The 26,385-nt window shown below is 47.6% G+C and overlaps 1 protein-coding gene across 1 annotated transcript in view; it reads right to left on the bottom strand.

Annotated features, from left to right (window-relative positions):
* Positions 1–1,133: 1,133 nt before the first annotated feature.
* LOC140210929 (cytochrome b-c1 complex subunit 1, mitochondrial-like) overlaps positions 1,134–26,385 on the bottom strand; it is a 48,657-nt gene continuing 23,405 nt past the window's right edge. Inside the window, exons 6-13 of the mRNA XM_072280197.1 lie at positions 21,343–21,422; positions 19,469–19,584; positions 17,803–17,946; positions 16,669–16,829; positions 11,138–11,223; positions 3,681–3,769; positions 2,568–2,643; positions 1,134–1,323 (exon numbers count right to left, since the gene is read on the bottom strand). Of these exons, the coding sequence (XP_072136298.1) occupies positions 1,259–1,323; positions 2,568–2,643; positions 3,681–3,769; positions 11,138–11,223; positions 16,669–16,829; positions 17,803–17,946; positions 19,469–19,584; positions 21,343–21,422 (817 nt within the window). The 3' untranslated portion in view covers positions 1,134–1,258. The remainder of the gene's footprint in view (positions 1,324–2,567; positions 2,644–3,680; positions 3,770–11,137; positions 11,224–16,668; positions 16,830–17,802; positions 17,947–19,468; positions 19,585–21,342; positions 21,423–26,385) is intronic.

The following is a 26,385-nucleotide window of genomic DNA, read 5'->3' as shown; positions in this document are numbered from 1 at the left end:
CCCTGAAACGTTGACACCCAGGAATCTGAAGCTGCTCACTCTTTCTACCAATGACCATGTCAATAAGGCTAGTGCACATTGCTGATGTTGAATGCTGATTTGGCAAGCCTATCTTCCTCTCTGTATTTTGCCTTTTGTCATTCTTTTTCCTGCATTTTGGCTCCCAGCTGTTCCCATTCACCCATCAACCAGAATCTGACAGATCTCTCCCGAAGAACAGCTTTGTACAAGATGCTGGGAGTTGAGAAAGTGATGTGAGGAACTGGTCCTTGGACACATTAGTTCCAGCTGCATGTGGACTCTAAAGATTAGTTTTATTTGTCACGTGCACATTGAAACTTGCAGTGAGTCGTGTTGTGCCTGAGGGTTGCTGCCAGCAGCCTACAAGTGTCAGCGAGATTCTGGCACCAACATAGCATTCCCACAACTAACCTTAAACCGTACGTCTTTTGAACGCAGGAGGAAACCGGAGTAGCCGGTGGAAGCCCATGCAGTCACAGGGAGACCGGATAAACTCCGTACAGACTGTGGTGGGAATTGGACCCTCACCTCTGGCGCTGTAAATTGTTACACCAGCAACTACACTAGCCTGCCACCCTGGACGGTGGAGTTGGGCTCTGCAACGTTTCTATAACCAGTGACACACACTAAACTAAATGTCTCCTGTGCTAAGGTTTCTGACTGCTGACAGTGGTCTGTGGTAAGGGTGTCAAAGGTTACAGGTAGAAATCAGGAGAATGGGGCTGAGTGGTCAGCCATGATGCAGTAGCAGAACAGACTCGATGAGCCAAATGATGTCCTAGATCTTTTGGTAAATGTTAGCATTCAAGTAACCTCTCTGAAGGATGGACCCACATTCATTCCCAGGGAACCTGGGCACCCTGTGCCAGTGATGAATGGGCCCACATTCATTCCCTGGGCACCCTGTGCCAGTGATGGATGGGCCCACATTCATTCCCAGGGCACCCTGTGCCACTGAATCTCAGAGGGAAAGCAGAGAGTGCCAGCAGCTCCTGTAGTGGTGTGCAGTCTCAGAACGAAGGGCGTCTCCTGGTTCTGCTCGCCCAGAGCCACACCTGACAGAGAACTGTCCCATCATCAACAATTCCAGCACGACAAAAGGATCACGACCAGCGAGTCAGGTTTAATTTATTTTTTAACCTTTCATGTTCTGTACATCATCTTCAAGTTCCAACACCAAACAATGACAGAATGACAGGGAGCCCAGTCCGCCAGCCCCATCACCCCTCGTTCTTGCTCACAGGCGCAGCCAGTACATGGCACTCCTGATCCTGTTGTAATCCGGCAGCTGTTCGATGGGGCCTGTCAGGGAGACAGCAGAGGGTCAGTCACTATAAAGTCAGAGATACAAGACAGAAATGGGCCCTCCGCCCACACAGTACCTGCTGGCCAGCAAACTTCATTACACTCTCGCCACAATCCCTGCAGCTCACCAGGGATCCACCAGGTCACAGGGAGAATGGGCAGACAGCACCAGAGGTCAGACCCAAACCCGGGTCGCTGGCACTGAGAAGCAGTGGCTTTAGCTGCAGTGTTAGTGTGCTGCCCAAGATATGGAGGATGGTGGCAGGAGTGGGAGGTGCAGGAGGCACTCTGGGCTTGGGGCAGAACAACATCCTCAGAGAGCTCACTCGCCACACACACAATTCAAAGGAGGAGCTACAGCATGTCAGCCCGCTAGCCTTGGTCCCCACAACACCATCACACCTAACAACAATTGCACTCTGAATCTGCTTAATACAAACAGATAAGCAAATGACACAAATCCTAGCAACATTCCCAGAGAAACACCAAATCCTACGAACATGCACTGGACAATTCCCAGATCATAGGACAATGCCCCAGACAATTCCCACATCCTGACATCATGCCCTGGACAAGCCAGGGACTGGGGCCCTTCGTGGTGACTCCACCGCCCAGGCTGACAGACTGAGGAACTATGTCCAGGGGTCAGGCACAAATGTCTCAAAACTCCAGCTGCAGTGAATCTAAAACAGGATCCGGATCCCAGCGGGGGGGATTCAGGGAGGATGGACCCCAGCAGGGGAGGATTCAGGGAGGTCAGACCCCAGCGGGGGGGATTCGGGGAGGACGAACCCCAGCAGGCGGGGATTTGGGCAGGGCGGACCCCGGCAGGGGGGGATTCAGGGATTTGGACCCCGGCAGGTGGGGATTTGGGGGGTGGACCCCGGCAGGAGGGAATTCGGGGGAAACGGACCCCAGAAGGCGGGGATTTGGGGGGGGGGGACCCCAGCAGACGGGGACTCGGGGGGGGGGGGGATGGACCCCGGCAGGGGGGGGGATTCAGGGGGACGGACCTCGGCGGGGGGGGATTCGGGGGGACAGACCTCGGCGGGGGGGGATTCGGGGTGGACGTACCCCGGCGGGGGGGGGGATTCGGGGGGACGGACCCCGGCAGGCGGGGACTCGGACGGACCCCAGCAGCGGGGGGGATTTAAGGAAAACGGAGACCAGCAGAAGATTTGGGGGATAATGGTCACTGACAGGTGAAGATTTGGGGAGAACAGACATCTATAGATACTCACCGATTGCAGCAATTGCAGGACAGTGGTCATAGATGTACCGACTGCAAACGTCCCGCAGAGTCTGGGCATCGACCGCCTGCACCAACAGACACACCGGTCAGTTACACACACACAACACACTGCCCGGGTCACCACGCACACGCCCACCTAACCTAACCAGGGGATGGTCCCACACACACACTGACCCTCACTGGATTCAAGTTTATTGTCACTCAACGGTATACATGTACATTGCCAAACGAACAACGTTCTGGACAAGCTGCACAACACAGTGCAGATATTCAGTGGCTGTTTTATTCAGTACGTCCTGTTACGTTCGTGTATATTCGTGGTCTTCTACTCCTGAATCCCACCCAACAAGATTTGATCTGTTTTGCATTCAGAGATGCTCTTCACCATTTGTAATGCTGGTTATTTGAATTCCTGTCACCTTCCTGTCAGCTTGAACCAGCTGGTCGTTCTCCTTTAACCTCTCATTAACAAGGCATTTTTTGTCCACAGAACTGTCACCCACTGATTTTTTTTGGTGTTTGCGTCATTCTCTGTGAACTCTAGAGAGTACCGTGTGAAAATCCCAAGAGATCAGCAGTTTCTGAGATACTCAAACCACCCTGTCTGGCACCAGCAATCATTCCATGGTCAAAGTCACATTTCTTCCCTATTCTGATGTTTGTTCTAAACAACTGAACCTCTTGACCATGTCTGCATGCTTTTATGCTCTGAATTGCCGCCACACGATTGGCTGATTAGATACTTGTAGGTGTACAGGTGTAACTGATAAAATAGCCATTCACACACATTAAGTAATATTACCACAGATAAGTTAACAGATAATAAAATATATTCTAGAAGGTTGACATAAGGTGCATTTACGACACATGTTTAAAAAGTAAACCTGGTTGGTGGCAGGGTATTCAGCAATTTCACGACCTGGGGGGAGATGATGTTTCCCATCCTAACAGCTCATGTCCTCCCTCCCTCCCTCCCTCCCACACACACACACTGACCCTCAGTGGGGGACGGTTCACACACCACCCCCTGCCCACACACATACACACTGTTACACCCAGTCAGTAGTGAGCTGTCTCACAGCCAGTTTTCACCTGTACGTACATCGATCTTGTCGTTCCACTCGGCTAATGAGATCCGTCGCCCGTGTGCAAGGATCTGTCGGCCGATGTCAGCACACGATGGAGTGGTTCCTGTGTAAGACACAGTCAGCTGGTTATAAGGAAGTGAGCAAAGAGGCTGCTGGAAACTGTCTTCATGTATTAGCAAGTGGGGGGTGTGGGCAGCTTTTAGGATCTAGGGAAAATCATCTTCCTCCTTACCTGGTTCCATCAGTCGCCTATTAGCCCTTAACTGACTGCTCCCTCTCATCTCTTTATTCTGCCCACAGAACGCATCCTATAGAGATGCCAGAAACTGCAGAAAGCTGTGGACACAGTTCAGCACATCACAGCAACCAGCCTCCTCCCTCCACTGCCTCTGCCTACACTCTCACTGCCTCAGTAACGCAGCCAGTATAATCAAAGACAGCAGCCACGCTGGACCCCCAAGATACAAAAGCATGTATCGCCAGTCTCAAGGACAGCTTCCACCCCTCTGGTTAAGAATATTGAATGGTTTCCTTGTACAAGATGGACTCTTACCTCACAATTTACCTCATTATGTTCTACCTTATTCTCTGTCTACACTGCACTCTAACTAACATTCTGCACCCGGTTATTGCTTTACCTTGTATAACTGGCATGCCATCTGAAACTCTGGCACACTCAGTGGAGAGTGGTTGCATCATGGCCTGGAACAGCCCAGTCCATCACAGGCAAAGCCCTCCCTGCCACTGAGTGTCACAAGGAGCACTGCCACAGGAAAGCAGCTTCCATCTTCAAATATCCCCCACCATCCAGGCCACTACTACCATCAGGCAGGGGTTACAGGAGCCTCGAGTCCCACACCACCAGGTTCAGGAACAGTTATTACCCCTCAACCATCAGGTCCCACACCACCAGGTTCAGGAACAGTTATTACCCCTCAACCATCAGGTCCCACACCACCAGGTTCAGGAACAGTTATTACCCCTCAACCATCAGGTCCCACACCACCAGGTTCAGGAACAGTTATTACCCTACAACCATCAGGTCCCACACCGTCGGGCTCAGGAACAGTTATTACCCCTCAACCATCAGGCTCCTGAACTAGCGTGGATAACTTCACTCACCTAAACACGGAACTGATTCTATGACTTACACTTTTCAAGTACTCTGCAAATCATGTTCTCAATATCTTTTACTGCACAATTTGTATTTGGCACATTGGTAGGTCAGTCTTAGTTTATGTATCGTTTTCATACATTCTATTGTATTTCTTTCTTTTCCTGCAAGAAGATGAATCTCAGGGTAGTATATGGTAACACCTACAGTGGTGCTAGAAAGTTTGTGAACCCTGTAGAATTTTCTCTATCTCTGCATAAATATGACCTAAAATGTGATCAGATCTTTACCTAAGTTCTAAATCTAGATAAAGAGAACCCAATTACATAAATAACAGAAAACATTATACTTGTTCATTTATTTATTGAGGAAATACGATCCAATATTACATGTATTTGTTGGAAAAAGTATGTGACCCTTTGCTTTCAGTAACTGGTGTGAGCCCCTTGTTCAGCAGTAACTTCAACCAAACGTTTCCAGTGACTGTTGATCAGTCCCATACATCGGCTTGGAGGAATTTTAGGCCATTCCTCCTTACAAAACTGCTTCAGCTCGGGGATGTCGGTCGGCTGCCTTGCATGAACTGCTTGCTTCAGGTCCTTCTACAATATTTCTATAGGATTAAGGTCAGGACTTTGATTCGACCATTCCAAAGCACAAATTTTCTTCTTTTTAAGCCATTCCGTTGTTGATTTACTCTCGTCTTTCACATCATTGTCTTGTTGCATTATCTAACTTGTATTAAGCTTCAGGCAACAGACAGACTGCTACCCTGACATTCTCCTGTAAAATGCCTTGAACTCATTGCTCCCTCATCGATTGCAAGCTGTCCAGGTCCTGAGGCAGCAAAGCGGCCCCAAACCATGAAGCTCCTTCCACCATACTTCACAGCTGGGGTGAGGATTTGGTGTTAGTGTGCAGTGCCCTTTACCCTCCAAACATAGCAATGTGCATTTATGCCAAGAAGTTCAATTTTTGTTTCATCTGTCCACAGAACATTGTCCCAAAAGCATCATAGAATATCTTGTAGAATTTCCAGGTAGTCTTTTGCAAACTTGAGACGTGCAGCAATGTTTTGTTTTTTGGAGAGCAGTGGTTTCCTCCGTGGCGTCCTTCCATGAACACCATTGATTTTTCTTATAGTGGACACATGAACAGAAACTTTAGCAAGTTCTAGATATTTCTGCAGCTCTTTTGCTGTTACCCTTGGGTTCTTTTTCATCTCCTTCAGCATTGCAGGTTGTGCTCTTGGTGTGATCTTTGCAGGATGCCCACTCCTAGGGAGAGTAGCAACAGTACTGAGCTTACTCCATTTGTAGACAATTTCTCTTACTGGGAACTGATGACCACTCAGGTCTTTAGAAATGCTTTTGTAGCCTTTTCCAGCTTCATGCCTCTCTACAATTCTTCTTCTAAGGTCCTCTGAAAGTTGTTTTGATTGAAGTATGGTGCACATAAACAGATCTTTCTTGATAAGAACAGGCTCTATCAATAACCTGATTTTGTATGTCATTTTTATAAGGTAGGGCACTTCTACAACCCACACCTCTAATCTCACTACCTCAGAGGTTCACATACTTTTTCCAACAAATATATGTAATATTGGATTATTTTTCTCAATAAGTAAATGAACAAGTATAATGCTTTTGTGTTATTTATTTAATTGGGTTCTTTCTACCAAATTTTAGGACTTGCGTGAAGACCTGATCACATTTTATGTCATATTTATGCAAAAATAGAGAAAATTCTATAGGGTTTGCGAATTTTCTAGAACCACTATACACACTTTGACAATAAAATTACTTTAAACTTTGTTCTACCTCACTGCATTGCGTAACAAATTTATCTGTTTCAATGGAATGTGAGATATGTTCCACTGTACTTCGGTACACACAATAATGATAAACTGAGTTACTGGACTTCCATTGGCTCCTTCACCACGAAGTCTGTCTCCTCTGTCATTTGTATCTCAGTTCATCTGTTTCACTAACAGCCCTCACTCTTAGGGCACAGAAACAGGCCATTCAGCCCATCTAGTCCACGCTGAACTATTAACCTGTTTATTCTCATTGACCTGCATCCACAACTTGTGCTGGCAGCTCATTCCACACTCTCACTACTCTGAGTGAAGATGTCCCTTCATGTTCCCCTTAAATATTTCATCTTCCACCCTTAACCTGACCTATAGATGTCATCTTACCCAACATCAGTGGAAAAAGATTGCTTGCATTTACCCTATCTATACCCCTCATATATCTCTATCAAACAAGACTATAAAACATAGGAGCAGAATTAGGCCATTTGGCCCATCGAGTCTGCTCTGCCATTTCATCATGGCTGATCCATTTTCCAAATCAGCCCCAATCTCCTGCCTTCTCCCTGTATCACTCCATGCCCTGATTAATCAAGAATCTATCAACCTCTGCCTTAAATATACATACAGACTTGGCCTCCATAGCTGCCAGTAGCAACAAATTCCACAGATTTACTACTCTCTGGCTAAGGAAATTCCTCATTCTCATTGTAAAAGGATGCCCCTCTGTTCTGAGGCTATGTCCTCTGATCTCAGACTCCTCTACCATAGAAAACATCCTCCCCATATCCATTCTATCAAGATACTGGTATGGATAGAGGAACGGCTGACAGCCAGGAGGCAGTGAGTGGGAACAAAGGAGGCCTTTTCTGGTTGGCTGCCAGTGACTAGTGGTGTTCCTCAGGGGTCAGTATTGGGACCGCTACTGTTCACATTGTTTGTCAATGATATGGATAATGGCTTTGTGGCAAAGTTTGTGGATGATATGAAGATAGGTGGAGGGGTAGGTAGTGCTGCAGGACTTAGGTAAATTCGAAAAATGGGCAAAAAAGTGGCAAATGGAATATAGTTGGGGGAAATGTATGATAGTGCATTCTGGTAAAATGAATAGTGTGCACTATTATCTAAATGGGGAGAAGGTTCAAACTTCGGAGGTGCAGAGAGATTTAGGAGTCTCATGCAAGATTCCCAGAAGGTTAATGTACAGGTTGAGTCTGTGGTAGCGGCGGCAAATGCAACGTTGGCATTTATTTCAAGGGGAATAGAATATAAAAGCAAAGAGATAATGCTGAGCCTTTATAAAACACTAGTCAGACCGCACTTGGAGTATTGTCAACAGTTTCGGGCCCTCATATCTCAGAAGGAAACATAAAGTTGTGGTGGTAGGGGATTTTAATTTTCCATACATTGATTGGGACTCCCATACTGTTAGGGGTCTAGATGGTTTAGAGTTTGTAAAATGTGTTCAGGAAAGTTTTCTAAATCAATATATAGAGGTACCAACTAGAGGGGATGCAATATTGGATCTCTTGTTAGGAAACGAATTAGGGCAAGTGACAGAAGTCTGTGTAGGGGAGCACTTTGGTTCCAGTGATCATAACACCATTAGTTTCAATTTGATCATGGACAAGGATAGATCTGGTCCTAGGGTTGAGGTTCTGAACTGAAGAAGGCCAAATTTGAAGAAATGAGAAAGGACCAAAAAAGCGTGGATTGGGACAGGTTGTTCTCTGGCAAAGATGTGATTGGTAGGTGGGAAGCCTTCAAAGGGGAAATTTTGAGAGTGCAGAGTTTGTACGTTCCTGTCAGGATTAAAGGCAAATTGAACAGGAATAAGGAACCTTGGTTCTCAAGGGATATTGCAACTCTGATAAAGAAGAAGAGGGAGTTGTATGAAATGTACAGGAAACAGGGGGTAAATCAGGTGCTTGAGGAGTATAAGAAGTGCAAGAAAATACTTAAGAAAGAAATCAGGAGGGCTAAAAGAAGACATGAGGTTGCCTTGGCAGTCAAAGTGAAGGATAATCCAAAGAACTTTTACAAGTATATTAAGAGCAAAAGGATTGTAAGGGATAAAATTGGTCCTCTTGAAGATCAGAGTGGTCGGCTTTGTGCGGAACCAAAGGAAATGGGGGAGATCTTAAATAGGTTTTTTGCGTCTGTATTTACTAAGGAAACTGGCATGAAATCTATGGAATTGAGGGAATCAAGTAGTGAACCATGGAAACTGTACAGATTGAAACGGAAGAGGTGCTTGCTGTCTTGAGGAAAATTAAAGTGGATAAATCCCCGGGACCTGACAGAGTGTTCCCTCGGACATTGAAGGAGACTAGTGTTGAAATTGCGGGGGCCCTGGCAGAAATATTTAAAATGTCGCTGTCTACGGGTGAAGTGCCAGAGGATTGGAGAGTGGCTCATGTTGTTCCGTTGTTTAAAAAAGGATCGAAAAGTAGTCCGGGAAATTATAGGCCGGTGAGTTTAACGTCAGTAGTAGGTAAGTTATTGGAGGGAGTACTAAGAGACAGAATCTACAAGCATTTGGATAGACAGGAGCTTATTAGGGAGAGTCAACATGGCTTTGTGCGTGGTAGGTCACGTTTGACCAATCTATTGGAGTTTTTCGAGGAGGTTACCAGGAAAGTGGATGAAGGGAAGGCAGTGGATATTGTCTACATGGACTTCAGTAAGGCCTTTGACAAGATCCCGCATGGGAGGTTAGTTAGGAAAATTCAGTCGCTAGGTATACATGGAGAGGTGGTAAATTGGATTAGACATTGGTTCGATGGAAGAAGCCAGAGAGTGGTGGTAGAGAATTGCTTCTCTGAGTGGAGGCCTGTGACAAGTGGTGTGCCACAGGGATCAATGCTGGGTCCATTGTTATTTGTCATCTATATCAATGATCTGGATGATAATGTGGTAAATTGGATCAGCAAGTTTGCTGATGATACAAAGATTGGAGGTGTAGTAGACAGTGAGGAAAGTTTTCAGAGCCTGCAGAGGGACTTGGACCAGCTGGAAAAATGGGCTGAAAAATGGCAGATGGAGTTTAATACTGACAAGTGTGAGGTATTGCATGTTGGAAGGACAAACCAATGTAGAACATACAGGGTTAATGGTAAGGCACTGAGGAGTGCAGTGGAACAGAGGGATCTGGGAATACAGATACAAAATTCCCTAAAAGTGTCGTCACAGGTAGATAGGGTCATAAAGAGAGCTTTTGGTACATTGGCCTTCATTAATCAAAGTATTGAGTATAAGAGCTGGAATGTTATGATGAGGTTGTATAAGGCATTGGTGAGGCAGAATCTGGAGTATTGTGTTCAGTTTTGGTCACCAAATTACAGGAAGGATATAAATAAGGTTGAAAGAGTGCAGAGAAGGTTTACAAGGATGTTGCCGGGACTTGAGAAACTCAGTTACAGAGAAAGGTTGAATAGGTTAGGACTTTATTCCCTGGAGCGTAGAAGAATGAGGGGAGATTTGATAGAGGTATATAAAATTATGATGGGTATAGATAGAGTGAATGCAAGCAGGCTTTTTCCACTGAGGCAAGGGGAGAAAAAAACCAAAGGACATGGGTTAAGGGTGAGGGGGGAAAAGTTTAAAGGGAACATTAGGGGGGGGCTTCTTCACACAGAGAGTGGTGGGAGTATGGAATGAGCTGCCAGACGAGGTGGTAAATGCGGGTTCTTTTTTAACATTTAAGAATAAATTGGACAGATACATGGATGGGAGGTGTATGGAGGGATATGGTCCGTGTGTAGATCAGTGGGACTAGGCAGAAAATGGTTTGGCACAGCCAAGAAGGGCCAAAGGGCCTGTTTCTGTGCTGTAGTTTCTATGGTTCTAAGAGATGTGCTATCATTGGAGAGAGTGCAGAGGAGGTTTACAGAATAGCTCAGGGAATGAAGGGGTTAACATACGAGCAGAGTTTGGCAGCTTTGGGCCTGTACTCACTGGTATTTAGAAGAATGCGGGGGGTTCTCACTGAAACCAACCAAATGTTGAAAGGACTAGATAGGGTGGATGTGGAGAAGATGTTTCCTATAGTGGGAGTATCCAGGACCAGAGAGCACAACCTTAAAATTTAGGGGCAATCTTTCAGAACAGGTAAGGAGGAATTTTTTTACCCAGAGAGTAATGAATCTGTGGAAGGCTCTACCATAGGAGGCCAAGTCCGTAGTCCGTATATTTCAGGCAGAAGTTGATAGCTCCCTGATCGGTCGGGGCATCAAAGGATATGGTGAGGAGGCAGGTGTAGGGGGTTGAGTGGCATCTGGGATCAGACATGATGGAATGGCAGAGTAGACTCGATGGGCTGAATGGGCTAATTCTGCTCCTCTGTCCTGTGGTCTTATCGTCTATCCAACCCTTAACAGCAGGGTTCCCTATACTTGTCCTCCTGCCTACCAGCTGTTCAGGAACAAAGTGGGCCTGACCCGGTTAATAAGGACTATGGCAAGATACCATGTATACATGGACCCCTGGCTACCCGGTTTGGACGACGCACTGCCATGGACTCTTCCCATTCCCCATCTCCTTACCGTCCAGCTGGGTGACCAGATGGGTCTTCAGGGTGTTCTTCGCCCTGGTCACCTCACTCTCAGTTACACTTGTGCAGAGCCGCATCCTGTGCGTAAAGTGTACAACATGAGGAACGAACAAGAAGCAGCTGAAACCACCCAGCCCTGAGCCCGTGCTCCCCCTCCCCACCATATAGTGTCACAGTGATCCAGTCACCCAGCCCTGAGCCCGTACTCCCCCTCCCCACCATATAGTGTCACAGTGACCCAGTCACCCAGCCCTGAGCCCGTACTCCCCCTCCCCACCATATAATGTCACAGTGACCCAGCCCTGAGCCCAAACTCCCCCTCCCCACCATATAGTGTCACAGTGACCCAGTCACCCAGCCCTGAGCCCGTACTCCCCCTCCCCACCATATAATGTCACAGTGACCCAGCCCTGAGCCCGTACTCCCCCTCCCCACCATATAATGTCACAGTGACCCAGCCCTGAGCCCAAACTCCCCCTCCCCACCATATAGTGTCACAGTGACCCAGCCCTGAGCCCAAACTCCCCCTCCCCACCATATAGTGTCACAGTGACCCAGTCACCCAGCCCTGAGCCCGTACTCCCCCTCCCCACCATATAATGTCACAGTGACCCAGCCCTGAGCCCGTACTCCCCCTCCCCACCATATAATGTCACAGTGACCCAGCCCTGAGCCCAAACTCCCCCTCCCCACCATATAGTGTCACAGTGACCCAGCCCTGAGCCCAAACTCCCCCTCCCCACCATATAGTGTCACAGTGACCCAGTCACCCAGCCTTGAGCCCAAACTCCCCCTCCCCACCATATAGTGTCACAGTGACCCAGTCACCCAGCCCTGAGCCCAAACTCCCCCTCCCCACCATATAGTGTCACAGTGACCCAGTCACCCAGCCTTGAGCCCGTACTCCCCCTCCCCACCATATAATGTCACAGTGACCCAGCCCTGAGCCCAAACTCCCCCTCCCCACCATATAGTGTCACAGAGACCCAGCCCTGAGCCCAAACTCCCCCTCCCCACCATATAGTGTCACAGTGACCCAGTCACCCAGCCCTGAGCCCGTACTCCCCCTCCCCACCATATAGTGTCACAGTGACCCAGTCACCCAGCCGAGCCCGTACTCCCCCTCCCCACCATATAGTGTCACAGTGACCCAGTCACCCAGCCCTGAGCCCGTACTCCCCCTCCCCACCATATAGTGTCACAGAGACCCAGCCCTGAGCCCAAACTCCCCCTCCCCACCATATAGTGTCACAGTGACCCAGTCACCCAGCCCTGAGCCCGTACTCCCCCTCCCCACTATATAATGTCACAGTGACCCAGCCCTGAGCCCGTACTCCCCCTCCCCACCATATAATGTCACAGTGACCCAGCCCTGAGCCCGTACTCCCCCTCCCCACCATATAATGTCACAGTGACTCAGCCCTGAGCCCAAACTCCCCCTCCCCACCATATAGTGTCACAGTGACCCAGTCACCCAGCCCTGAGCCCGTACTCCCCCTCCCCACCATATAGTGTCACAGTGACCCAGTCACCCAGCCCTGAGCCCGTACTCCCCCTCCCCACCATATAGTGTCACAGTGACCCAGCCCTGAGCCCAAACTCCCCCTCCCCACCATATAGTGTCACAGTGACCCAGTCACCCAGCCCTGAGCCCGTACTCCCCCTCCCCACCATATAATGTCACAGTGACCCAGCCCTGAGACCAAACTCCCCCTCCCCACCATATAGTGTCACAGTGACCCAGCCCTGAGCCCAAACTCCCCCTCCCCACCATATAATGTCACAGTGACCCAGCCCTGAGCCCAAACTCCCCCTCCCCACCATATAATGTCACAGAGACCCAGCCCTGAGCCCGTACTCCCCCTCCCCACCATATAGTGTCACAGTGACCCAGCCCTGAGCCCAAACTCCCCCTCCCCACCATATAGTGTCACAGTGACCCAGTCACCCAGCCCTGAGCCCAAACTCCCCCTCCCCACCATATAATGTCACAGTGACCCAGCCCTGAGACCAAACTCCCCCTCCCCACCATATAGTGTCACAGTGACCCAGTCACCCAGCCCTGAGCCCGTACTACCCCTCCCCACCATATAGTGTCACAGTGACCCAGCCCTGAGCCCAAACTCCCCCTCCGCCCCATATAATGTCACAGTGACCCAGTCACCCAGCCCTGAGCCCAAACTCCTCCTCCCCACCATATAGTGTCACAGTGACCCAGTCACCCAGCCCTGAGCCCGTACTCCCCCTCCCCACCATATAGTGTCACAGTGACCCAGCCATGAGCCCAAACTCCCCCTCCCCACCATATAGTGTCACAGTGACCCAGTCACCCAGCTCTGAGCCCAAACTCTCTCTCCACCCCATTTAGCGTCAGTGACCCAGCCCTGAGCCCAAACTCCCCCTCCGCCCCATATAATGTCACAGTGACCTAGCCCTGCGTTAAAAACACCCAATGACTCTCCCACATCCTCTCTACTAAGGCCTTTCAAAATTCAATAGGTTTCAAACAGATTCCCCCCCCATTCTTCTAAATTCCAGCGAGTACAGGTCCAGAGCCTTCAATTGCTGCTCATATTCTCAAAATCATTCTTGTGATCCTCCTCTGAACCCACTCCCACGTCAGCAAATGAGGCCTTAAAAAGCCTCAACATTACATCCTTATTTTAGTCCTCTCGAAATGAATGCCAACATTGTATTTGCCTTCCTCACCACTGACTCAACCTAAAAATTAACTTCCAAGCTATCCTGTATGGGGACTCCTGAGTCCCTCTGAGCCTCAGCTTTTTGAATTTCTCACCAGTCCCAGCACATCCTTTCTCAGATAAGGAGCCCCAAACTGCTGACAATTCTCCGTGAGGCCTCACCAGTGCTTTATAAAGTGTCAAATTTATGGAATCCTGCACAAGAACTCGCAAGTCCCTTTGCACCTGTTTTTTATATTTTGTCTCCATTTACAAAATAGTCAGTCATTCCATCTCTTCTACCAAAGTGCATGACCATACACTTCCTGACAGTGTTTTCCATCTTTTGCCCATTCTCCTAATTTGTCTGAGTACTGCTGTAGCCTCTCTACTTCCTCAAAATTATCTGTCCCTCCATCTACCTTCATATCGTCTGCAAACTTTGCAACAAAGCCATCAGTTCCATCATCCAAATCGCTGATATTTAATGTAAAAAGTATCAGTCACAACACAGACCCCTGTGGAATACCACCAGTCACCAACAGCCAACGAGAAAAGGTCCCCTTTATTCCCACTCTTTGCCTCCTGCCAATCAGCCACTGCTTTATCCATGCAGGAATCTTTCCTGTAATACCATGGGCTTGTAGCTTGTTAAGCAGCCTCATGTATGGTGCCTTCTGAAAATCCAAGTATACAACATCAACCAAACAACAGGAATTCTGCAGATGCTGGAAATTCAAGCAACACACATCAAAGTTGCTGGTGAACGCAGCAGGCCAGGCAGCATATCTAGGAAGAGGTGCAGTCGACATTTCAGGCCGAGACCCTTCGTCAGGACTAACTGAAAGAAGAGTTAGTAAGAGATTTGAAAGTGGGAGGGGGAGGGGAGATCCAAAATGATAGGAGAAGACAGGAGGGGGAGGGATGGAGCCAAGAGCTGGACAGGTGATTGGCAAAGGGGATATGAGAGGATCATGAGACAGGAGGCCCAGGGAGAAAGACGGGGGGGGGGGGGAGAACCCAGAGGATGGGCAAGGGGTATAGTGAGGGGGACAGTGGGAGAAAAAGGAGAGAGAGAGAAACAATGTGTGTATATAAATAAATTATGGATGGGGTACGAGGGGGAGTGGGGCATTAGCGGAAGTTAGAGAAGTCGATGTTCATGCCATCAGGTTGGAGGCTACCCAGATGGAATATAAGGTGTTGTTCCTCCAACCTGAGTGTGGCTTCATCTTTACAGTAGAGGAGGCCGTGGAGAGACATGTCAGAATGGGAATGGGATGTGGAATTAAAATGTGTGGCCACTGGGAGATCCTGCTTTCTCTGGTGGACAGAGCGTAGATGTTCAGCAAAACAATCTCCCAGTCTGCGTCGGGTCTTGCCAATATATAGAAGGCCACATCGGGAGCACTGGACGCAGTGTATCACCCCAGTCGACTCACAGGTGAAGTGTCGCCTCACCTGGAAGGACTGTTTGGGGCCCTGAATGGTGGTAAGGCAGGAAGTGCAAGGGCATGTGTAGCACTTGTTCCGCTTACAAGGATAAGTGCCAGGAGGGAGATCAGTGGGGAGGGATGGGGGGGACGAATGGACAAGGGAGTCGCGTAGGGAGCGATCCCTGCGGAAAGCAGAGGGAGGGAAAGATGTGCTTAGTGGTGGGATCCTGTTGGAGGTGGCGGAAGTTACGGAGAATAATATGTTGGACCCGGAGGCTGGTGGGGTGGTAGGTGAGGTCCAGGGGAACCCTATTCCTAGCGGGGTGGCGGGAGGATGGGGTGAGAGCAGATGTGCGTGAAATGGGGGAGATGCGTTTGAGGGCAGAGTTGATGGTGGAGGAAGGGAAGCCCCTTTCTTTAAAAAAGGAAGACATCTTCCTCATCCTGAAATGAAAAGCCTCATCCTGAGAGCAGATGCGGCAGAGACGGAGGAATTGCGAGAAGGGGATGGCATTTTTGCAAGAGACAGGGTGAGAAAGGAAATAGTCCAGATAGCTGTGAGAGTCCGTAGGCTTATAGTAGACATCAGTGGATAAGCTGTCTCCAGAGATAGAGACAGAAAGCTCTAGAAAGGGGAGGGAGGTGTCGGAAATGGACCAGGTAAACCTGAGGGCAGGGTGAAAGTTGGAGGCAAAGTTAATAAAGTCATTGGGTGTATTTAAGGCAGAGATTGATAGGTATCTGAGTAGCCGGGCATCAAAGGTTATGGTGAGAAGGCAGGGGAGAGGGACTAAATGGGAGAATGGATCAGCTCATGATAAAATGGCGGAGCAGACTTGATGGGCCGAATGGCCGACTTCTGCTCCTTTGTCTTATGGTCTTATGGTCTAACACGCTGGAGAAACTCAGCAGGTCAGGCAGCATCTGTGGAAAAGATCGGCTGACGTTTCGGGCGAAGGGTTCCGGCCCGAAACATTGATCGATCGTTTCCACGGATGCTGCCCGACCTGCTGAGTTTCTCCAGCGTGTTGTGGGTGATACTATCCATGAATCTCGTTGTTGCCCACAGAACCTCCTGTCTGTCCCGTACTTAAAGAATCTCCTATCATCACAGCATGCTTCTGTCCACCCTGTCCCCTCCCCCCGAGTCACAGAGCCAGACAGTGTCAGAGACTCGCCCAATGCAACTTTCCTCTGTTAGGTCACACCACCACCCCCCAACCCCCCGACAGTACCCAACAAATCTGGTCAACATCATATCACTGAACATCAGCGGACTTTTCCACCGTGGGTTCCCTGTTCGTTACTCTGTTGCACTGAACGACCCCCTCACTAGGAGTGATTAACTGAGCTGGAAGGTGCAGGGGATTGTATGCACTGCTGGAGTTGGAGCAGCACACACTCACCACTCTCCCTGGGCGAAGTGCAACATATCTTCGATGTTCAGTCCATCACACACCAGGTATACCCCCCAGAGCCCCGTGTCCGAGTAACTTGTGTTAAAAGAGCGGAAACTGTGGGCCAGCTTATTCTCCACTGCAATCTTGGCCAAACGACTTGAGTGATTCTGCAGAGGAGAGAAAGCAGGGTTAGAGAGGATGAAATAACCTCCTGCAAGATCCTGTCACACACTCCCTGGGCAGGGAGAGCAGGGTCAGACAGAGTGAAATAACGTCCTACAACACACACATAATGCTGGAGGAACCCAGTGGGCCAGGCAGCATCTAGGTATTGGGCCAAACTCCTGGAGATAAAAAAGCTGAGAAGTAGATTTAAAAGATGAGGGGAGGGAGGGGAGAGAAAAACACGAGGTGATAGGTGAAACCTGAAGGGGGAGGGATGAAGTAAAGAGCTGGGAAGTAAGTCAGTGAAAGAGACAGAAGGCCATGAAAGAAAGGAAAGGGGGGAGGAGACCAGAGGGAGGCGATGGGCAGGCAAGTAAATAAGGTGAGCGGAGATGGGAAACCCTCTGCAAGGTCTGTCACACGCTCTCAGGACAGGGACACTAGAGTCAGACAGAGTAGGTTCCCGAAGCAGAACAACAAGTAAACATTCCAGCACGATAATTATCATCAAAAATCAATATATACGAAGAGGCAGAGACAGAAAGAGGCACAGGAACAGACAGACACATAGATAGTAACATGGCGGGAGACAGACAGCAGACATTCAGAGTGGGGGTGGGACAGAGAGAGAGGTAAAGACAGAGGTAGAGAGAGGGATAGACAGATAGAGACAGAGAGGTGTTGGGAGTCAATACCCAAGTTTTAAGGGGCTTGAAAAGGCACCATTATCATTTGTGGGGTAAGGGTAATTTTGGAATAAGGAAATGACCAGATGTGGAGTCAGGAATTCTGGTAGCTCACCAGATTGCTGGAGGTTACAGGAGAATGAGGGGAGACTAGGAGAGATATGGACATGCTGACAGGAGACACTGAGGGGACAGTGAGGGTCAGCGGTAAGAACAACCATCACGTAACTCCGTTGTCTGGGCTGTGTATGGCCACAAGATGGAGAGATGTATACATACAGCTACTCACCGCTCCCCCACCATACGTCCGATCCCAGTTTCCAATCAGTGTGCTGGCAATAGAGAGGGGGACCACGTCGCTGCTGTTGGCTCCAGCCCCCTCCACAGCAATGGCAATGTGGGCCAAGGGCATGGCATCATCCCGCAGCAGGATCTGTAACCGGACATAGGCGTGGTCATTCTCGGCCTGAACTCACTAAGCTGCTGCTGTACCAGAACGAGGCCAACCCAGACGCCTACCTATCCACCCCACCACATCCAGAGTGTGTCCGGGAATCCGGCAAGGCAGTGGGACATGGAGCAAGGAAGGCAGGAAGTCTGCTGATGACCCCCACAGGTCTTCTCTCCCACTCTGTGGGGCTGACCAACACTTCATGTAGCTCCAGTTCTAGACGTAGAGGTCATCTTCCTGACCTCAGAATCACAGAAATGCAGCCCAGTTGGAGGACATTCATCCCCTCGTGCAATGCAAGCCCTCCCTTTGAAGTTTTTCTACCTCAGTGTCCGTCTAACTCCTATTTCTGCTGATCTCTGATAACTCAGTGCACTCGCCAGAAGGGACAGATTCTTCAGTCGGAGACCTCAGTCACTCTGATTTTTCCCGGCCTCTGTCAGCTCAGGGACGATGTTGGAAAACCTCCCAGCTGCTAAAGTGCAGGCACTGAGATGCACATTCACTGCTCACAGCAGAGGATTATCAAGCGAACAAACGGAATGGGTGGGCTGTCTACTGAAGAACAGGCTGGCGCTGAAAGTGGTGTAAGGTTGTCTCTGGCGCTCTCTTTCCCAGGGGAAGCAGAGGAGCTGAAAGTTTATAGTAGAGGCAACTCGGAATGTGAAAGCAGATGAGAGGGGCAATAGCTCAGCCATAATCTAGTTAAATGATGGGGCAGGATTCCCGCTCCCAATTCATCTGCTTGCACACACAGAGATCCACAGCCCAGTGCCTCCACTCCTCCACTTTGCCATTTCCAGGAGACCAACTCCTACAGAACGCAGCACACAGCCTCTCTACACTGGCCTGAATTCCACTGACTCATTCCAACACCTCCTGACCCCGTCACCAGACGAGGACCTCTGCACCAATGATTAGCCAGGCCCCACTTTGGGAACCAATGGGTCCGAGGTTCCTTTTGGTTCTGTTTGGTAATTCCATCAAAGTTTGGCAATCCTCGAAGAATTTCACTGTCTCACCACCCCATCCCATTGCAACTGACCAGTCACCTGCCTCAGACAAGAGAAAATCTGCAGATGCTGCCTGGCCCACTGAGTTCCTCCAGAATTTTGTGAGAGTCATCTACCTCGTCTACCTGCTCCCCGTCAGTGATCGGCTGCGACTGTCATGACTAAACACCACACAGCGGAGGTAAGGAGCTGCCACACACCACGCAACCTTGGGGCATTGCAGTGCAGTGGGACAGACCAGAATCGCCGGTCCTCATTGGCTGATCTGGTGCCTTTCCCTGGGGGGAGGGGGGTTTTACCCATGAGCTTAGCTCTTGCCTTCTCCACACACTGATCAGTTTTGCCCCTTTCTCCAACCTGGTTCTTTCACAGAGAAGCTGATCAACGCAGGGGCAAGCCATTATGTCTGAGACTGCCCGCCCTGTATGCGACAGATGTAAACGACAGGGTGAGTAGACTGTCACCGAATAACAGCAATTACCAGCACTGACCTGGCTGCCAGTGAAGCGACATGGGGACAACACCGGGACCACATCCTCTTCGTATTTGCAGGAGATCCCTCCGAGGTGTTGGCGAGCCAGTCCCACCAGCTCGTCATGGTGAACACCTGAGGGGACAGAAGGTTAGTCTGCACCATCTACACCTCGAATATCACACTTCACCGAGACACAGACATCATCCCCAAAACCACCAAACCATCGGACACCAGTGACCCCACTGCACAATCTCACCACCGAGACAGACATCATCTCCAAAACCACCAAACCATTCAACACCAGTGACCCCACTGCACAATCTCACTTCACTGAGACACAGACATCATCCCCAAAACCACCAAGCCATTCAACACCAGTGACCCCACTGCACAATCTCACTTCACCGAGACAGACATCATCTCCAAAACCATCCAGCACCAGTACACATTTAAATACGGAATCCCACTACCCAGACTGTTTGGCCCATCTCATCTGTACTAACTCATCAAAAGAGCACTCCATTTAGCTCAACAGGTCTGTCTGTTCTCTAGCTTGCTCTCACAGCCCTCTCGTGCACTGATTCTGCATCACAGCTCAGTGGAGGGACAATATACAATGTAGGCTCTTGGGCAGGCAGCTGCCAGAATGCTGGGAAATCCTTGTTCTAATAGCAATTGTAGGGATAAACCTCACAAACAGTGGTGAGTTTAAACTTGAGGTGAAACTTTTGGAAAGAATATTCAGGAAAAGAATAGACAGTCACTTGGAGATGTGAGTTGATTAGAGAAAATCAGCTGATAAAGTACAAGTTCAACACAGAAAAGCCACATTAACAGGTTTTACTCAGGTGTGCCACTCAGGAAAGAAGAGGTCTGTAGTGTGTGGATGGAGAATTGTCTGAGACAGGAAGTAAAGAGGAAGATTGCTTCTCAGACTGGAGGAGGAAGGAAGGGTGTAGAAAGTGCCCCCACTGGAGGAGTCAGGGTCTGGGGACAGAGCATGACAGAGTCTGGGAAATAACAAGCGAAGTAACTGGAAGGGACATAGAACATGCCCCTAGTGGCTGATTCAACTGCAACATGGCAAGGGAACTGGATTGCTGGGGTCACGAGGAAACGTAAGACACCAAGACACGGGAGAAGAACCAGGTCATTTAGCCCACTGAGTCTGCTCTGCCATTCCATCGTGGCTGATTTATTATCCTTCTCAATCCCATTTGGCGGGCTGCCGTCATCACGAGTAGTTGAAGTTGGATTGGTGGGGCAGATTTGATGGGCTGAATGGCTAATTCTACTCCTAAACCTTATGGCCTTCTCCTCCGTAATCTTTGATGACCTTACTAATCAGGGACCTATCAAACTCTAATTATATCCAAAGTCTTCCCCACAGCCATCTGTGGCAATCAATTCCACAGATTTACCACTCCCTGGCTGAAGAAATACCTCATCTCCATTCGGACATCCCTCTATTCCGAGGCCGTGCCCTCTGGTCCTGGACTTCCCCGCTATAGGGAACATCTTCTCCAATTCCATGCTTGTCAATATTTGGTAGGTGGTTGTGACCTCAATGATGGGGGCGGGGGGGTGAAGGAGTAGTTAGCTGCCATTTCACACTGCTGGTTCAGACCCACAACCCCTACCGTTGTAACTGTCCAAAGACCCTGCTTCCCTTCTCCACTAACCCACTCTCTGTGTACTCCAGTCAATCAACTGTGCCCCTTCATAGATCTCAAACACCTTCTTCACATCCCTTTCAATCCAGCCCTGCTCCCACTCTTGCTCCATGAGACCGACAAGCCTCGCCCCTGGGATCTCTATACTCTCTCCTAGACCTTGACCTCTTCTCAGAGTGCACCCAGTCACCCCAGGCACTACGGGATCAGTACTCACCTCCTGATGCTGCCAAGACTATCCGGGGTGCCTTGTAATGAGTAGCCATGAACTCTGTGAGATCACTGCCATTCAGAGCCCTGAGCAGCAACAAGACAGAGGTTAGTTCGATGAGGAATGATGCCCACTTTAGAAGAATAGTTAAAAGCAGTTTGTTAATATAGTAAGCACACTGTACCACCGAGACAGAGCAGACCTGACTGATAAATACCCAGACAGCGCAAGCACACACATACAGATACATTAGGTGCGCGCACGCACACACACACACACACAAATACACAGATACATCAAACACACACAGACACACTCATGCAGACACATCAGACACACACACACATACAGAGCTTATGGGCTGTAGTTGGAATAATCTCAATTTTTCTAACATCTTACTGGGTTGGTGACACTAAATATTGGTAGAAACACAAATTCAGCACGTGAACAGGCCGTTACAATCCAGAGTGTCAACACTGACTGCGATTCCTCTCTATATGAACCCCATCGGGTTCACCCTTTCCTACCTATGCACCTATCCAAACACCTTCCCAACAATGGAGTTGTATCTGTCTCCACCAACTGGAATATCTTGAGTTCATTACCCCTTTAGATTGCTCCTCTCTAAACTCACCTATGCAGAAAAATCCCATCAATCTTGTAACTATATAGACCTCTCAGTGTCCTACACTATCAATCACGCCAGGCAACATCCCGAGTATGGCATCCAGTAATATACCCGGTACTCCGAGTACAGTCTAACAAAGCCGAAACCAATAAAGGCAGGTGTTGCAAATGCCTTTTTCATTGCCCTCCCCACTTGTGTCACCGTTTTCTATACATCAGCTCCTGAGAGTCCTGCCATTTACTGTACACTTTCTCTTGCATTTGACCTCCCAAAGTCTAACAGCTTGAACTTCTCCAGATTAAACTCCATCTGCCATATTGTTGTCAACACTTTCAACTGATCTATATCCTCTTACAACCTAGCTCACTAACCAAGGCTCCACAAACTTTCACGCCATCGGCAAACCTTCCAGTTAGACTATCAGCAAACCTTCCATCGAAATTTTCATCCAAATCATTCATATGACTTCTGGTAAGATGGTGATAAGTTAATCACCTAAAATTGTCGCTCTGTTTCATTTCTTACCTCCGCACTTCTTACCTTCCTTTTTCTACCCCAGACAGCTAATTTTTTTTTTGTTCTCCTACCTGCCTGCGAATACATCTGTCCTACAATGGCCTTCAAGCCCTCTAAAGCTGGAGAAAAAATCTCTGCGACCGTCTCCGGCTCCTCTGCTGACATTATCGCCATTCTGGACCAGCACCATCAAGAGATTATATCTGAATGTAAGTCTTCCTTCAGTTCGTTGGAGTCAAAATTGGATCAAATCAATTCCAACGTGGAGGAACATGCTGTTTGTCTCTCCTATCTTGACTCAGAAACCGGAGATTTAAAATGTCGTGTTCAGCAGCTGGAAGCTGTTTGTTCTAATTTGAGTGAGAATAACACCAAGTTATCATCAAAAATAGCAGATCTCGAAGGTTGGAGCAGAAGGCACAATCTACTTATCCTCAGTCTGCCAGAGGCTATCGAAAGCAGAGCTCCTGTTGAATTTTTTTCCTCTTTGTGAGGTTTTTGGGAAGGATACTCTTCCAAATTTACCTGAGTTAGACAGAGCCCACCGTATACAGGTATTTCGTTCTAAGCCCGAACTGGGCTCCCCCGGCCATGCCCAGTTACGCTTTGTTTTCATTGCTATCAGGTGAAGAACCTTTTGATTATGGAAGCACATCGGAGAGGAAAACTACATTATCAGGGCCATCCCATTCGTATTGTTGAAGATTATGCTCAAGTTTTGAGGCTGTGTGCCAAATACAAAGGTGTAATGAAAGAGTTTTACAATCATGTACTTAGGACCTCGTTACATCACCCCGCCCATCTCCGAATAACTCTTAGTACTGGGGACAAAAAATGGATCAACTCTGTTACAGAAGCTCATGAATTCATCGAAAGTCTCCCTGCCAATACGACTTCTTCAGACTCAAACTGACTATTTAAAATGGCTGATTACTTTTTTTTTCTCTCTTGGTTTTTTTCTTTTTTTTGTTTTCCTTTTCAATTAAATTTTTTAATTACTGAAAATGGTTTATTTCTGGTGCAAATTGTTCAGAAATTTATCGAAAGTCTCCTTGCCATTGTGATTTCTTCAGACTCGATTTGATTATTTAAAATGGCCAATTGCTTTTTTTTCTGTTTTTTTATATTTTTTGTTTTCCTTTTAAATTTAATTTTTAAATTACTGAAAATGGTTTAACTCTGCTATAAGAAATTTAAAAATTTACTGGAAGTCTTGTTATGGTGACTCCTTAATTAATTTTTAAATTACTGAAAATGGTTTAACTCTGCTATAAGTTCAGAAATTTATCTAAAATCTCCTTGCTATGGTGTCTCCTTCAGACTCGATTTGATTATTTAAAACGGCCGATTGGTACTTTTTTTCCTCTTTGTTTTTTTTCCCTGTTTTCTTTTTAAATTTAATTTTTTAATTACTGTATTTTTTTTCTTCGCGGGTATGGTAATCTGGATTATTATTCCAAGTTAAATCTAATAATTTTTGATAGTACTGTTTTCTTTTTTCCCTTTATGTACAATTTTAATTCCAAGTGCATAAGGTTTTTTGGTTTTCTCTGGTTTTTTTTATAAACTGTTAATTAAATGGAGCTTATGAAACTATACAGAAACTGGAAGTTGGGGTTAGGGGTAGTTTTTTTCTGAAGAGCTTGCTGCTGTTCTTTGGTAGCTTTCTTGCTTTGGGATCTGGGGGGGTGGGGAGGGTTCCCTAGTGCCAACACTATTTAAACAACCCTTAGTTATTCTTTGTTATTCAGGACTTTTTTTTGTCCTGATTTTCTTGTTTTTTACTTCTGCCCCAGAGCTGTTATTAGAATGCTTGTCCATATTTATGCCTACTACCCTATATGTTTTTTTAATATGAAAATGGTTAGCCCGTTGAATCTTATAAGCTGGAATGTTAAGGGATTGAACCATCCTGTTAAAAGAAGGAAGGTGTTTTCACATCTCAAGCAGCTCAAAGCTGACATTGCTTTTTTGCAAGAAACACATATTCGTAGTTTTGATAACTCTTGCCTTATGTCTAGGTGGGTGGGACAGCATTTCCATCCTGCTTTTCCGGCTAAAGCCGGGGGGGGGGGCAGTTTCAATTCTCATTAACCAGAATGTTCCCTTTGAGCTCCACAACAAAATTTCGGATACAAATGGTTGTTTTATTATTGTCTCTGGGAAACTGTATAATAATAGGGTAGTCTTGGCTAACCTCTATGCTCCCAATTCAGATGATGTGGACTTTTTTGACCATTTTTTTTCCTTTACTGCCTGACTTGAGTTTATATTCCCTCATACTGAGTGGTGATCTTAATTGTTGGTTAGATCCAGTATTGGATCGATCCTCCTCTGTTCCTAGACTACCTAGTAAATCTGCTCTATCTATCCACTCTTTCCTTTCTAATTATGGTATCTCTGATGTGTGGCGTTTGCTCATTGCATCGCCTATGATCTGGGCCAACATTTACGTGTGGGGCGGCACCTAATTAATTAGCATGTTTATTACGGCTTTTTTCTTAAAGATGTGCTGTGTGCCTCCCGGCTACTGCTGCATTCTCCGCGAATCGGTACAGTATCTGTCCGTGGCCTGGGTGTCGGGGTGGTGGGACACTGGGGTGTCATCTCATCATCGATCAGGGCAAGCAGCTCATCTTCTCCTATGTCTGCCTGCCTTGATGTCGAAGGTTGAGGTTCATCATCTGCTGTGGCTGATGTGGAAGACTGGCTTGACTGCTGAGCCTCACACATTTTTCTATCATATAGTTCTTTGTAAGCACGCAAACCATCTTGCAAATATACTCTAAACCAGCGTAACCTTTCAAAATTAAAGTCGTACTTTATCATTGCAGCGAAAATCTCACGCAGTTGCTTCACGTTCATTTCGCTACTGCATTCGGTTTTGATCGTTATCCTTTCCTCTTCCAATTGTATCAGCTCTTCATCTATCAGATCTTGGTCATGGGATGCCAAAACCTCTTCAACATCATCTTCGTCAGCTTCCGCAAGCCAAACTCACTTTGTCCTTCGTTCACCATGATCGAAACACTTTAGCACTTAATTATGTCTAGTTTTACGCTAAGTGTAACACCCTTACGAGCTCTTTCAGGCTTTTCCGACACCTTAGAGCTCATCTTGCTAACGGCTGCTCAATGCAACATGTTAAAGTAACGCCATTCTGAATCGGGGGGAGAGCGGCTGCTCGGGGCGTGCACTGCCTTTTATCGTGCGCTGCCTTTCTTCGTAACAGTGAAAACACCTTCTGAAAGCGAAAACAGGGTACTAATGTAGGCCTTGCGTAACTGCAAGGTTTCATAAAGTGAACATTCGAAAAGCGGGGGACACCTGTATATCCCTCTGCAGACTCTCCCATCCTCTGCACAATTTGCTTTTCCACTCAGTTTAGTGTCATCAGCAAATTTTGCTACGCTACACTCAGTCCCCTCTTCCAAATCATCAATGTCACCTACAGTAATATACCAGTTTGCAAATCAGTAAAAATTATTAAAGTTACAACACATGGAACAGTATAGGCCCTTCGGTCCATGATGTCATCCAGACCTTATAATCTACTCTAAGGTCAATCTAACCCTTCCTTCTATATATAGGCCTCTATCTTTTTTTGTCATCTAATTGCCTATCTAAGATTCACTTAAATGTCTCTAATGTATCTGCCCCTACCATCACCCCGGCAGTGCATTCCACACACTCAGTACTTTCAGCATAAAAAAACCTAACTCCAACATCCTCCCTATACTTTCCTTTAGTCACCTTAAAATAACACCCCTACATATTAGCCACTTCAACTCTGAGAAAAAGACTCTGGCTGTCCAGTTGATCTATGCCTCTGATCATCATGAACACCTCTACTAAGTCACAACCCATCCTTCTTTGCTTCAAAGATACAAGCCCTAGCTCGCTCA

This window comes from Mobula birostris, chromosome 16 (assembly GCF_030028105.1).
Source record: "Mobula birostris isolate sMobBir1 chromosome 16, sMobBir1.hap1, whole genome shotgun sequence".
Taxonomy (NCBI): domain Eukaryota; kingdom Metazoa; phylum Chordata; class Chondrichthyes; order Myliobatiformes; family Myliobatidae; genus Mobula; species Mobula birostris.
Note: the sequence above shows the minus strand (reverse complement) of the source record. Positions and strands in the feature narration are given on the sequence as shown.